Source organism: Phalaenopsis equestris, unplaced genomic scaffold (assembly GCF_001263595.1).
Source record: "Phalaenopsis equestris unplaced genomic scaffold, ASM126359v1 Scaffold000189, whole genome shotgun sequence".
In the NCBI taxonomy this organism is placed as follows: domain Eukaryota; kingdom Viridiplantae; phylum Streptophyta; class Magnoliopsida; order Asparagales; family Orchidaceae; genus Phalaenopsis; species Phalaenopsis equestris.
Genome location: NW_018164631.1, coordinates 256,519 through 270,656, shown reverse-complemented (window position 1 = coordinate 270,656; position 14,138 = coordinate 256,519). Strand labels below are relative to the sequence as shown.

Below are 14,138 nucleotides of genomic sequence, written 5' to 3'. Positions count from 1 at the left end.
TGAGTTGCAAATGAAGCTCAGTAGAAGTATCAGAAATGACCTTTGGATCGGTAGCGGATGTTCTCTATTGCAGGGGAAGAGATTAAATCTTGCCTTCTCAGAATTGCTTTCTTTCGTCCTATAATATTGCTTCCTAAAAATTACTCGGTAAATATTTATTCCTTTGCTAGGTAAGACTTTCTCACCTGAATACTATTTAAATGTAAACATAATTGTGATAGAATGTTAATCAGATATCAGTTTTTCTATTCGCACGACAATTTCATTGCTTAAGAAATGAAATATGATTTTTTAACTGATCAATGGTGGTCATGGTCCTTTCTTGTCTCATTTGTTATAGTTGTCAACTAACTTGGAATTTAGATGTTGGCTGTTTCAGTAGCATCAATAAACTAGAACTGAAATTCATGGAAGCATCAAGAAACTGAGGGGCTCAACAATGTCTCCCTTCCACCCAGAAAGGAAAAAAAATTCTAAAACCAAAAAATAGCAAGCGTAATTGAGTGATGTATGGCATAAGATTCAAGTTCAGGAACAAGTTTGAAAACTCAGAAACAAAAGGTTATAAACTAAAAGCCATGCAATCAGCATACAACAACACATATTATCTTCAAATCTAAGGGTGTCGGCTGCAAATGCTTACAGTTCATAAGCAGCATATATTTGAGCCTCATCCTTTGGCATGCTGCACAAAAAAAAAAGAGACCAAGAAAACTAACAGGGTTATTTTTCCATTAGTTAACTAACAGCTTTTTCCTCTCTTTCACCCCTCTTGATGTGTAAGTTTATCATTAGCTCGTGTGCACTTAGACAAACAACAAATTGTTGCATGGCTGTTCATGCACGTGTTTGTGGCCAGTGTTATTCATAAAATAGACAAAACTATTTACACAAACCTGTAAAAGATGTAAAACAGCGTTCCCAGCTGAAGTTTTGAAAAATGTCTTTGCTGTATCCATAGTAGCAGATTCAGGAAAAATAACGAGTAAAATATAACAACGTACTATCAGAAATGTCTTGAACAAAAACTTACCTGAAGTGGGGGAGGCTGTTTGGCATAGTAGCATGAAGGGACACTAGATTCAGGCTCTCCTTTCAAGGGCTCGTCAGACCATGGAGAACCAAATTTCTTGTGAAGGTTATCATTTGAGTTTAAATTTAATCCTAAGGTAGTTAAATCTATCCCCAAGGCAAGGGAAGTTAAATCTGGATTATTCATCCTTATGACACTTAGTAAACCGAGCAAACCAAATCTATCCGTCGTGGTTTGTGATACTTGCAAAGATTTCAGACTCTGATCTCTATATGACTGAGTAACAGAAGACATCTGTTGCAATTGTTGTTGTGATTGATTTTGGACGTGTTGATATTGCTGAATATTCTGGTCATACAATCCAATACCGGAAGCTGGAATGGGAGAGCTCGATGGCCTAAATCCGATGCTAGGGAGGCCATTGGGTTGAATCTAATGAACAAAATGAACAGAAGGCGAGTATTCACTCAATACAATTCAATGACATGGTATTCTTAGAGGCTTGTTTGAGATCACTTTTATTTTTGTTTTGTTTTTTTGCTTTTATTTTGAAAATATATTGGTTTGGTGAATTTTTTGTTTGCATTTATCTTTTGCTTTAAAAGACAAATTAATTTGTTTTTAAAACGCTAAAAATACCTAAAAGTTATCTTGAGTGTTTTTAAGAACAAATAATCAATATTATAACATATACCAAATATGTTTCATTTTAAGTAAACATGTATAAAACAAAACAAAAACCAAATTTGATACCAAACGGCCCCTAAGCTATTGGCTACTGCTCAGAAATGAAGAGCATAATATGTATTGAAGTGATATACTTGAGACTGATAGGTCCCATTTGAGGAAGAAAACAAATCAGAACCATGGAGAAGAAGCTCTTGATTGCTTCCGGGTTTATAAGTAATGCTAGCAGTGCTAGCAGCAGAAGCAAGCTGCTGCTGCTGTTGACGAGCAAATGGATAACTACCTCCCAAGTTGAAGCCGACCGACCTTCCCATCTAAAGCATAAAATCGATTATTTAGCATATAAAATAAAAATATATATATCAAAGCTACCTACCAGGTGCAACTACAACTAGGAAACCTTGTCTTACAGGGAAATGTTGTGATTGCAGCATTGAGACATTTTCATGAAGCTGCTCCTTCTGATGCAAATCCATGGAAAAGTCTGAGCTACCACCTAGAAAAAATGGAAGGGTTAAAAACTTCCAACATTTTTGTGTCTACAATAATGGCCATAAAATTGGAAAAATTCAGTTTGCAATAGCTTGAAAAAATTAAATTTAAACCAATACATTACAATTGCATGATGAGGCAATCATAATTTCCAAAAACGGCAGAATTAAAAACCATTGCTTAAGCCATGAAAAGACAGCAGATAGTACCATTAAGCAAAACATGACATTACCAAGGAGATCTTTCTACTAAAGAGGTTATCAATTAAAATAAATTAAGAATTAAATTATAATTAATGAAACATGTACGAATAAACTACCAAACATATCAGTCAACAGAGTTTGCCTTGCAATATTTTGTAAATATTCACCTATTCTAGTACTAGAAAAATACAAACTTCTCAGAAAAGCCACCATAAGCCAGTCTAATGCATGTAATAGTCTGGTTAAAACAATTTATTGCAAGTGCTAAAATAGTCCCCTAACTGTTTATATGGGTCATTTTAGTCCCAAATTCTATAGAAGATCTAAACAAGTCCTTAGGGTTCTTAAATTGCGGCTGAAATAGTTCGAACTAAATTGAAACTTTTATAGACTGAACTAATATGAACCCATGCAAACAATCAAGAAACTATTTTGGCACTTTACTAACTTTATGGCAGTGGTATTAAAATTAAATAAAACTGTTTATACCCTTGAATCCAGGTAATGCTGGAAAATCTTCATTTTGAATGCTAAATTCCTGGTTCTGTTGGACAATAGAGCTGATTCCTTGTTTCCTTAATGAACCTGCGCCTAAGAAAATTAGTTTATGTTTCATTATATTAAAATCAACAGAGATATAACGGCTATGTTTTCACGACTAACCCAATTGCCCTTGATGCCCTCCAGAAGAATTTGGTCGCCCCGTTAACTGAGGAAAGTCATTCATGTCAAATGGAGAACTTTCATTCGAATTGACATCATTGAGTATGGCCATGGAGGTCAACGCACTGTTTCCTGCTTGTAAATGATTCTGAGATAACAGTCCTCCAGACCCAGGATAAGAATTTCCAAGCATGCCAAGCATTTGAGGTGCTGTCAGTTCAAGGAAAATTTACAAAGATAAAGCAAAAACTGGCGAACAGATATAGATAGACCAGTGCAGCAAAGCAACAAACGGTTTGCAGCATGTACTCCCATCAAATTCAAGAGCTTTAGGAGCCATTTGGGATCCTTTTTATTTTGTTTTCTCTTCTTTTTTATTACTTTGTTTGGTTTATGTTTTGGTTTGAGATAGTTGTTTAGATAAGTACTAAGAATATCTTTTAATTGTTTTGAATGTTTTTAAAAGCAAGATGATTTGTTTTAAAAATAAAATATTAAAAACATCTCAAAAATCATATCAACCAAACATGTTTTTAAAAATAAAAGAAATAAAAACAAAAACACAAAACAAAAAAGGATGTCAAACGGGCCTTTAGTTATTCATAGCTTCTCAATTCATAAACTAAGCCACACAAAGTTTATTAGGACTATCAAACATTGAACTAAAAGAAAGAGACAAAGAACAAAAAAATATTTTTTAACCATATAAAACCTAAATCGAAGATAATATGTACAGTATAATATGAAAGAATTACATGCTTTATCAAACTTGGAAAGGATTTATTCAGTTTTTTTCTGGTATCTTATTTTTTATCAATGATATTCACATGTATGTAAAAAATTTTACTCCGCTTGTTTTTCCAATTATACTAGAAAAACACACAATGAAATTTACAGAAGAAAAAAACTCTAAATATAGAAAAGTGGAAATTAAAGCAAATTTAAAAGAAGAAAAAAGAAATTTTAAAATAATTAAGTGAAAAATAAAATATAAGAGAGCCAAAGAAATCAAAAAGAAACATTGAAAGTCATATCAAATTAGCATTAATTAGATTGAAGTATTGACATACTCTAAAGAGTACTAGTCCAGCTGGTTGACTAAATTACATAAGATCCAACATGGCTTGACCTATAAATTAGAGTTATCAAACAAATGACAAATCAATCAGTTGGCCTTCGAAAATTCAAATGATCAAAGGGTTCTCAAAGTCTCAGAAAGACCTTGCCCCTAGACTTAAATGTTCGAATACCATAAAAATTTTCATTAAAATACCTAAATAGCCATGAAAATTTATAACACTTGTATGTGAAATGAAAATAAAAAAAGCACCAAATTCACCTCACCATGCACTACATCAGAAAATATTTAGTATTTTACATATTTAAGTTATATTTGACTGTCTATTTATAAAAACAAAACAAGAATAGGCTAAATGAGAAGCTTAGGGGCTTGGTTAAGCCATTTGATTGGTCAAAAGGATAAGCTGATATAAGCGGCAAAAGTTGTTCATCTTTCCTTGTCAGATTTGGCTCATCTTTTTATGCTCAAATACTACATCTGAATGGCTAATTTAATTCATGATGTGTCAAAAGATTTAATTAGAGTTCCATTTTATGCAATTCCAATAATTATTAATCATCAAACCTAGCTTCCAAGCAGCCAACCATTCTCACGCCACAATAGGGACTACACAAGAAATATGCGTTAAAATATGCTTAAATTGGAGCTTGGAAAAAATTAAGTTCTAAAATGCACCTGCAAAAGAGAAAAGCAAGATGCCTCAACTACAAAAGAGAAGCTAAAAAGGCTTTTACCATAAGCAACTTCTTGGGAGTGATTTGCTTAAACCCAACCTTTCAACACTTATAGAGGAAAATCTAGACTTGGCGCCTTAAAACAAAATTAAGCCTCAATTAAGCAATGCCAAAATTTATAGTGAAGGGTCCAATGACCAATACTGAATCCTCATTGAATAATAATATGCTATGCAGTTGAAGGTTGCAAGGATATAAACGTGAATAACAGTTATAAGAGTTTATATAAAAAAATATTAGAAAAGTGGATGTAATAGATAAAATATGGCTCACATGAATTACTACGTTTAACGTTAGAAAGATATAAAATGTAAATTTAATTACGCCAATAACAGAGCAGGTCATTACTTTATTAGTAAAGACCTTTGCCATTTTTGTAAAACACATAAATATATAAAAGCTAGACCTTAAAAATTAAAGTGCAGTATGAAATAAAGTTCTCCAAAATCATTTATTCGAAGTTGTAGCTCTTCCTCTTGACATTGACAGGATGGGTCCAAATATAATGACCAAATGATGATGATATCCTTTAAATCTCATAGCCACGATTTAGAGTTTAGGGTTTAGGGTGTTAGCATTTAGGGTTCAAGGCTCCTCGCTTCTTTTCTAATGAGAAATAAATTAAAATTTAATGATTTAGTTTAAACTTAAGACTTTGAACTAAAGAAGTTGTAGGCTTATAAATTTCCACCATATAAAAAGCTAACATTTGATTTGATTCTATTAGCCGAGTTGTGCTCAAATTCCCACTGTCCCACAACTAAGGTGTATTACACCCATCTATACATGTATACTTAGTGTATTTCATTTCTCAGGCTATTAATCCTCCTCGACAGGCATCCTTCTGGTACCAATTCATACCACCAGACTCCATTTTCCAAGTCAAATACACATGCATACACAAAAAAATAAGCATAAGATATGAGTAGATTTTTATTAAATTCTGCGAGGAACAATAAAGTTTACCCACATTGTATAACTCTATTAGGCTATTAGGTATATTCAAATGCTCAATAAAATATGGTTCAAGTCATAAACAAAAATCCAAATCAAAGTCATTCCATATAAATATAAAAGAAATATAAGGGCGAAGGTGGATAAAGCATGGACAAGGAAGAGAAACAGCAGACTAAAAGGATCCAAAACACAATAACTTATAAGACGTGTCATAGATCCTGATCCTATACAAAGGAAATAGGGCAACCTATTTTTATTCCATATTACTATCGAAAATCAAACACATTTTCATGATCTTATGCAATATTAACAAATCACAAAATCTTCATTTAGTTCTAATTCATAAAAGACGCTAAGATGTAATACTTATCACCTGCAGTGCAGCTTATTAATTAACCATAACAAATTCTCCAATTTTATTTCCGATATTTTCATATAATCTTCCTACATGGATTTCAACCACTCAAAATATAAAACAGAATGCTAAGCAAAATAAGTGAAATGTTAGCCTTAAGTATATATTATAAGGGGGAATGGACCGTAAGAATATATTGTAAAAGCGAGAGAATCCTTCTCGATATACATAATCCACATGAAATTGGAAACTAAAAATAACTAAGCATAACGCCTCTTCTTCCTTTAATTCAAGTACATGCAGCCTTGAATATATTCCTAAAGCACCAACTTTTCAATCCTTTAGGGAACATGAAACAACAATATCTACAGGACAGGAAAAAGATGAACATGCTTCAATTACTGAATTTTCCAGGTCACCTATCAATGAAAAATATCAATCAACTACAACATGAACACCTTTTTCCCAGAATTCTCCAGCAATCAGCCAAATAATCCAGCAGAAGAAAATATGAAACCATGGCATGACTTGGTGATTATTTTCCTAGAAACAAACATAAATGCGAACCATGGTAGCCAAACTTGTTGAGCAGAGAAAATTGCTTCTCAATGACAACAAATCGTGAAGCTAACAGAAAAGATGGCAAAAAAATAAAGTATACCCATCACTTTACAATACATGCAACGAAAGGACTAATTTATTGACTCATATAAATAGAAAAATCAATGAATTATTCATAGAAATGTTTTTTCAAATTGCAGAATTTAGTGGACTAAACAAAAAACTAATCAAAGGGATCGCATCTATAGTTCCAGGTCATGCTGACTTCGATTAGAAAATAGAAAATGGAATAAACAATCAAGTTTGCTTTCATCTGCAAAAAGACATGCGAACGTTGAAGGGATGCTGTTCTTACGGTCATACTGAAATAGTAAAATGTCACAACATGCTTTACATATCTAACACCCAAACATTAATATTTACAAACGTAGCACCCAAATCTTTAATATCACATCAAAAACATCACTATCACTTAGCTTTTAAAAGTTAAATACACCATTTCATGGATAGGTTTATCACACCAAAGTGTTGCAAATGTAAATATGAACATTTAGATGGCAGATATGAAAATACATAGGAATTGTGTGATACGCATGTAAATTTCCCAAGATTATATTTATTGATGGTAGTAACATGGAATTATATAAGTTCATTTAAAACAATCATTACCTTGTTGTAGCATACTTCCCATCAACCTATTCGTCCCTTGTAAGTTAAGACTACCTGCTCCAATATTTCCTCCAAAATTTCCACGTGATGCTAGAGCAGGAAGAGCTGCTCCAGTAGTGCTTATGTTTCTCCCCACGTTGCCGCCATTGGCTATGTTACTCAGTGAGTTTGCAGTTCTCGAAGTTACATTACCCAAAATGGGAGAAGTACTCATACCAGGTACGGAGTTTCGGTTACTAGAAACAATGGAGTTTGAATAAATTCCAGGTAGCGAACCACTAACTGCATTCAAACTGCTACTATAAGCAGGGCTTCCTACAATACTTATACCACCACGATTAGTAACTCCTGAATGTCCAAGCGTGCTACCATGTGAAATCTGCACAAGTAACAGTAGAAGGAAAAGAGCAAGCAAAATGAAAAAAAGTCGAGAGCTTTTATTAGAAGGTTATAAGTATGGAGCATTGCAATAGCATTTTGGGAAATTTACATAAGAAGCACACAATTCTTATGTATTTACAGATCTCACACAATAATTTTGATATTTACTTACATGGCATCACTTTGGTGTTTTAATCCTATGCATGAAAATGTGCATTTCATTTTTAAAAAGTGATAATAGAGCTATTTTTGATGTGATATTAAAGTTTTGAGTTGTGTAAATATGGAAAGTTCAGGTGTGAGATATGTAAATAGATAAGAGCTGCGTGCTATGTATGTAAATGCCCCTAATATTTTTTAGGGACCCAACATTACTCAACAAAAAGTTAAGCATGTCACCAACAAAACCTGAGATAAAGCAACAGGAAGGTTGTTAGATGCAAAACGTCCGCTAGAGATGCTTCCCCCGGCTTGCTGAACACCGTTCGATGGGACACCACTCAATGCTACATTGCGAGAGGTGAGTGAAGCGGACATATTGGGAATGTTGAAGCTACCACTTACATTGTGCAAGCCTTGAATATTAACTATAGATTAGAAACTATAAAGTATGCTTAAACATTGATTAATGGGAAAAAATCAAATATACGAACCAGAGGGATGAAATCCTTGGGCTGTTGCAGATTGGGCAGAAAAGGAATTGGTGAATGGCCTGCCTGTGGATTCAGGGAAGCTTGAAGCCGAGCCGTTAAGTTGTGACTGAATAAAATGTACATAACTTTAAAAAAAAAACATGTAGAAGGAAGATCATACAATATCACAATGGTGATCAGATATGAGCCTTTAATTCTTGTCTATATAAAAGAAATAAGGCGACATATAATAGGATAACAATTGCAGAACCAGATGCTTCCATAATTAATGAAAGATGGGAATTACATTGAGCAACCCAGACATTTCTTCACAAAGCTTTAATAGAATTCTATTCCATCGTTCTGCTGGACTCTTGAACGAAGGCTTTCCACTGCATTTTTATCAGCTTTCTGCAGCTGTCAAACATCTGAAATGCAGAACACTGAACAGAACTAAGATTAGATAGCAATACCTAAGAAACCAAAATCCAAACTAGCAAACCAAGTTCCAATTTCCGCTGAAATGAACAAATAAAGAACAGTGTAATTCAACATAAATATGCGATATACCAAGGTAGGAAAACAGCTTTCTCAATCAACAAAACAACTCTCTTTTAAAGCTAATCAATCAGAGGTGTCCATACCTAAACCTTTACTAAACGCTCATAGCCAACTAGCATTAAATCCATCTCTCTCCTCGCGTTTAATAATCAAAATCAGGACATTATGCAAAGCTTATCCAATCAAACAACTGAAATGCGCCCGAACAACCCATTTTAGATCTAAAAAACCAGGGAAAAGCATCAGGTCAACTAGAAATCCCGGATTTGGGCAGAACAACGACTGAAAAGCAGATCTTAACTCTGAGCGATACTAACAGCATCCTAGCAACTAACGCAAATGGAAAAAGCCTCCAGTGATGCCGATGATCGAATTGATGGAAGAACACTAAAAAGAAGGGGTAAATGTCTTACCAGTAGAAGACAAAAATGAAGGTTTTACGGACCGCGGGCTCTTTTAACTTAAGAAGAAGAGAAAACGGAGGCGGCAATGTTTCCCGGACGAAGAGAAGGTGAAGCGGAGGACTGGAGATTTCAACTATCGATAGCAAGCGGAGGGGAAGCGTGAGGAAGAGGGCAATGCTATACAAAGAAAGGGATAATTACATACAGAGCCTCCGAAATGTTACTATTTACAAAATCCATCCTTTAAATTCAAAGTGGTATTTTTTAATTTTACCACCACTAAAAACAACTCTTATAAAATGAAAAATGGGTGGATTTTATCATGAATTTTCATATTTGAGTGAGAATTTGATAAGTGAAGCAAGAGTGAGTTAGATTTGTAAATAGTAATGTTTTGGTTGAATTGCGTGTGATCCGACCAAACAATTCGTCCCGATCTAGTGCAAGTAGTGCATGGGATTTGTTCACAACGATATATAGAGGTCTCTAAATGAACCCAAAGAAATTGCAGGTTAAGAATCCTAACTCATTTAATCCTTTACTTTAAGTTTGGGTTGACAGATCAACCTGAATTTGGCCTAAACTGAGATTAGATTGACTCGAACTCGACCTAAATTTGACCTGAATAGATGTTATGTTTCATGTTAAATGGGTTATGTGGGTCATATTTTGGTCAAAAAGTTGGATGGTGAATCATTTTCGTCTTGAACTTTCTGATTATTTAATATTCATGTCAAATTTGTGTCTTAAGTGTAGTTTTGCATCGGGTCAATTTTGAGTCAGACACAAACTTGACGTGCAAACTTGAGTTAACACGCCTAATAACATATTTGAATATAACTTAATAGAGTTTGAACTTTTTAAAAATATATTTATTTTTAAAATTTATACAAATAAAAAATTACCTGGTCATTATATATTTACATATCTAACACAACTTCAAAGCATCTTCACTTTGAATGAAACAATGCATTCTACTTGTCAAAAGTTAAAAATAGTAGTATTTTTTTTTTATGTGACATTAAAATTTTTAGTGTTATAAATGTAAAAATAAAATAAAAATTAATGTGTAGACATGTAAATTAGTAGGAATTGAGTGGCGTGCACGTAAATGCCCCTATATTTATTTTCATTTCCTAAGTAATTATAAATAGCCAAGTGACAATTCCAATTTCACTATAATAGATAAATTATTATTATATTTAATATCACAATCTAAAATAATTTGTATGCACCAACCATGTAACAAAGCAACAAAAACTCAAATCATAGGTACATAAATAATCCACATAGGAGCCAGAAATAAGATATATTATCTCCTAATATAAACATTCATCCAAGAAAAAGTTCATGTATTTATGCAAAAAGATCAATAAGAACTCGCACAACTTGTTATGATTCGAACGAAAGCTACCATAATATGATTTGAATGAGGTTAAGTATAAAGCCATCAGCCATTAATATTTTTTTTTTTCTAAAAAATATTGTGGAACCACCCATCAACCCCTTTTACGCTAACCCCTGCTAGGTTGGGAGGCTGACGCGGTGTGCTGTAAATTCGAGTACTGCGTCCTACACACGGGGGGATTCGAACCCGTGACCTGGGGGGACTTACGATCTTCAAAGAGACTGATCTACCAACAGACCACGAAACACACACAATACATAGATATAGATATCTATAGATGCCTACATATACATACATAGATATGTATAAATATATCTATCTATATACATACATATATATATCTATCTATATACATACATATATATATATCTATCTATATACATACATATATATCTATCTGTATACCTACATATATATATATCTATATACCTACATATATGTATATATATATATATATATAGATATATGTATATACATGTGTATGTATATATATGTATGTATATCTATATAGGTAGATATAGATGCAGGGATATAGATAGATATACATAGATATAGATACATAGATACATACATATACATACATAGATATGTATGAATATATCTATCTATATACATATATATAGATAGATATGTATATATATCTATGTATGTATATATATGTATATATGTATCTATGTATCTACATATACATATCTATCTATATATATATATATATATATATACACACGCGTGTGTGTGTATATATATATTCATGCATACATATGCATGGATATGCATATACATATTGTCGGTCATCAACATGGGAAAAAGATGATATTTAATTTAATTTAATATATATGTATAGATTTGAAAAGTAATATTTTAAATTTTGAAAATACAAGGCCGAACTGATCTCATACAGATAATAGTTTAAATAAACGAGCATAATATTACGACTCATGCATCTATCCCGAGGAATAGACATATTACTTGATAGTGAGACTCGATTAAATAAACTAAAGGATTTATGAAATCCGTTTTAGTTTGTGAAACATTTATGTTGACCGACAAATTTTTCTATCTAATATAAAAGATTAGACAATGTTTATATTAAGTTGGGTTCTGAAAATTCCTATAAGGGCAAACTCTTATAATTAATTACATCTTAGACAATTGAAATCGCCTATAAAAACTCTCGATTTATATTAGAATGTATTTTCTTCAAGAATTTCAAAATTTAGGGTTTTTAAGGTCGGGCAAACGAGTATCAAATGGGAAAGATCAAATGAGAACTGTTGTTTTTGGAATCCAAATGATAAAAACTAAGGGATGCCACGGATCCTGAGGAGAACCTCAGTGACTTCCCAAGTTTTCCTATGGTTTGATTTTAATTTTGTGGAAATATTATTAGATGTTTCATCTTGCAAATTGTTATTATTTAGGACTTACACTTGCATGACACGGGCATACAAATAGTCTAGAAGATAGAAAGGTTTATGTAGTAACGAATGACAATCTTAGAGCCTAAAGCGAGTTAGGGCTTAAATTGCACAACATGGTTGTGCACAGATCTAAATATGAGTTGAGGATTTACGCCGTACTAGACAAGCTACCCTGAAATCCTTTGTCTTATTATTTAATTCTAGGGAAGGTTCGTTGTTGTAGATCTGCTTTCCCTCTAGAAGTTGTTCTTTTGTTCATTCTTATTGTGTTGCCCACGGTGTTAGCTCCAAGCTCCTTGTTACGATAGCTCCAGGTTTAAGGTTTTATAGTTTTGCAGTTTAAGTGACAAGTTTTGTTATTGTTGTTGTTGTTCAAGTGTCTTTAGAGGGGATTTTAATTTAATTAGAGCAACATCAGTTAGAATCCTACGGTTCCCTCATTCCGACATCATTATTTTCTCTTGAGTTTACTTAGTCTAAACGAGTTGTTAACCTCATTTAAACTGGAGAACTCCCATTAGCAACCATAGGCTACCTCATCCAAGAAATTCTCGTAAACCCAAAAAGAGTGTATTATGTTCATTCAATGTTTTAAAAGTATAGATTTAATTTTGAAAATGTGTTTTGTTGCTTTTCTGTTTTGGTTTAGTTTTGCATATAAAGTAAATAAATGTAGATAGAAAATGATGTAAGGTAAATAAGCAAAATTGAAATGCATAAAATGTAAATGCCTACATGAGCCTCTGCTACCGTTGCAGGGTTAGTCTCTTAAAGCATAATATATTTACAGAAAATTTGAATAAATCACAAGAAAGTAAACAGGAACATCTAGGACAGGAAAAGTTTGAAAACGAGTCGTAAGAAAACACGAGTAAGTAAAACAAAACTCGTAGTCACATATGAAAGGCCGAGACTACGTGTAAGACATTGGTAAATGTGGGGGCTCCAAGCTGAATTGTGTGCTTCTGAACCTTGAGTAAGAGTTATCAACCCGATAATCTACGGAGGGCGGTCATAACCTCAATCCAAGTGATTAATTGTGGACCTTTATAAGTTTTCATTTTTAATTTAATTTTCATGCATATAGAATTTAATTTAACGGGCAAAAAAATTTCATTTTTGTAAATAGTTTGCAAGGCAGTGTAGCTCACAGGTTAATTACTTTGATCGAGCTAGGACTACAGACAACATAAGAGTATGAGGGGCAACAATCTCATCAAGAGCCAACGAATATTATCATCGGTTCTTATACTCTCCCTTTATTGAAGGTCCTTGATGTTGAAGATATTATTCTAAATCTCACGTCGTATCTATTGTTTAGCACATATTAGCATTATTGTCATCACCCTAGCCACCTATGTCTCAGACTTACACAAGCCTGATGATCCATATGAGGCAAAAACAAATATCCCTAGTTACTCAAAATGATTTAAATAACTAAGGGAAGACTCAAATCCTTGAGCATTGGGTCAATTAATGTAAGTTAAGTAGTGTAGGGCATTTTTATTGATTTAGGTGAATTATTGGGTCCCGAGGCATAACTTGGTGGGCCCCTAAATTTTTAAGGATGATTATCTTGAACAAAGCATAATAGCTTCAGTTGTCCTTCAAAATATCCAAAAGATCATAAAAGTTTGGGGGATAATATACGGTTCAGTTGTAACTCTTAAAACCCCTTGAACCGTTTCAAGTTCATTTGAACTTATAATGTTGTTCAATTAAGCATCTGAAGTTAAATTTTGATTCAGTGAGAATTAACTTGTCATGTGCTCAATGAATCTTGATGTTTTAATTATCTTATGAGCGGGGTACTTAGACATTCACTTGATGTTTTGTTTTAAGAGTTATATAAGTGGATGCCTTGAAGGGCTAGTTCAAGTCATTAAGAATATTGAA

The 14,138-nt window shown here is 33.0% G+C and overlaps 1 protein-coding gene across 1 annotated transcript; it reads right to left on the bottom strand.

The window, feature by feature from the left end:
- Nucleotides 1-643: 643 nt before the first annotated feature.
- Nucleotides 644-9,571, bottom strand: LOC110022427 (probable NOT transcription complex subunit VIP2; the record flags this gene model as incomplete). The annotated part of the gene is given in 12 exon segments (XM_020721359.1): nucleotides 644-685; nucleotides 897-949; nucleotides 1,034-1,465; nucleotides 1,855-2,034; nucleotides 2,131-2,216; nucleotides 2,905-3,000; nucleotides 3,079-3,288; nucleotides 7,436-7,814; nucleotides 8,225-8,391; nucleotides 8,470-8,575; nucleotides 8,756-8,891; nucleotides 9,423-9,571. Coding segments are annotated over 11 exon segments (1,769 nt in total), but the record flags the coding sequence as incomplete, so codon positions are not given.
- Nucleotides 9,572-14,138: the final 4,567 nt, after the last annotated feature.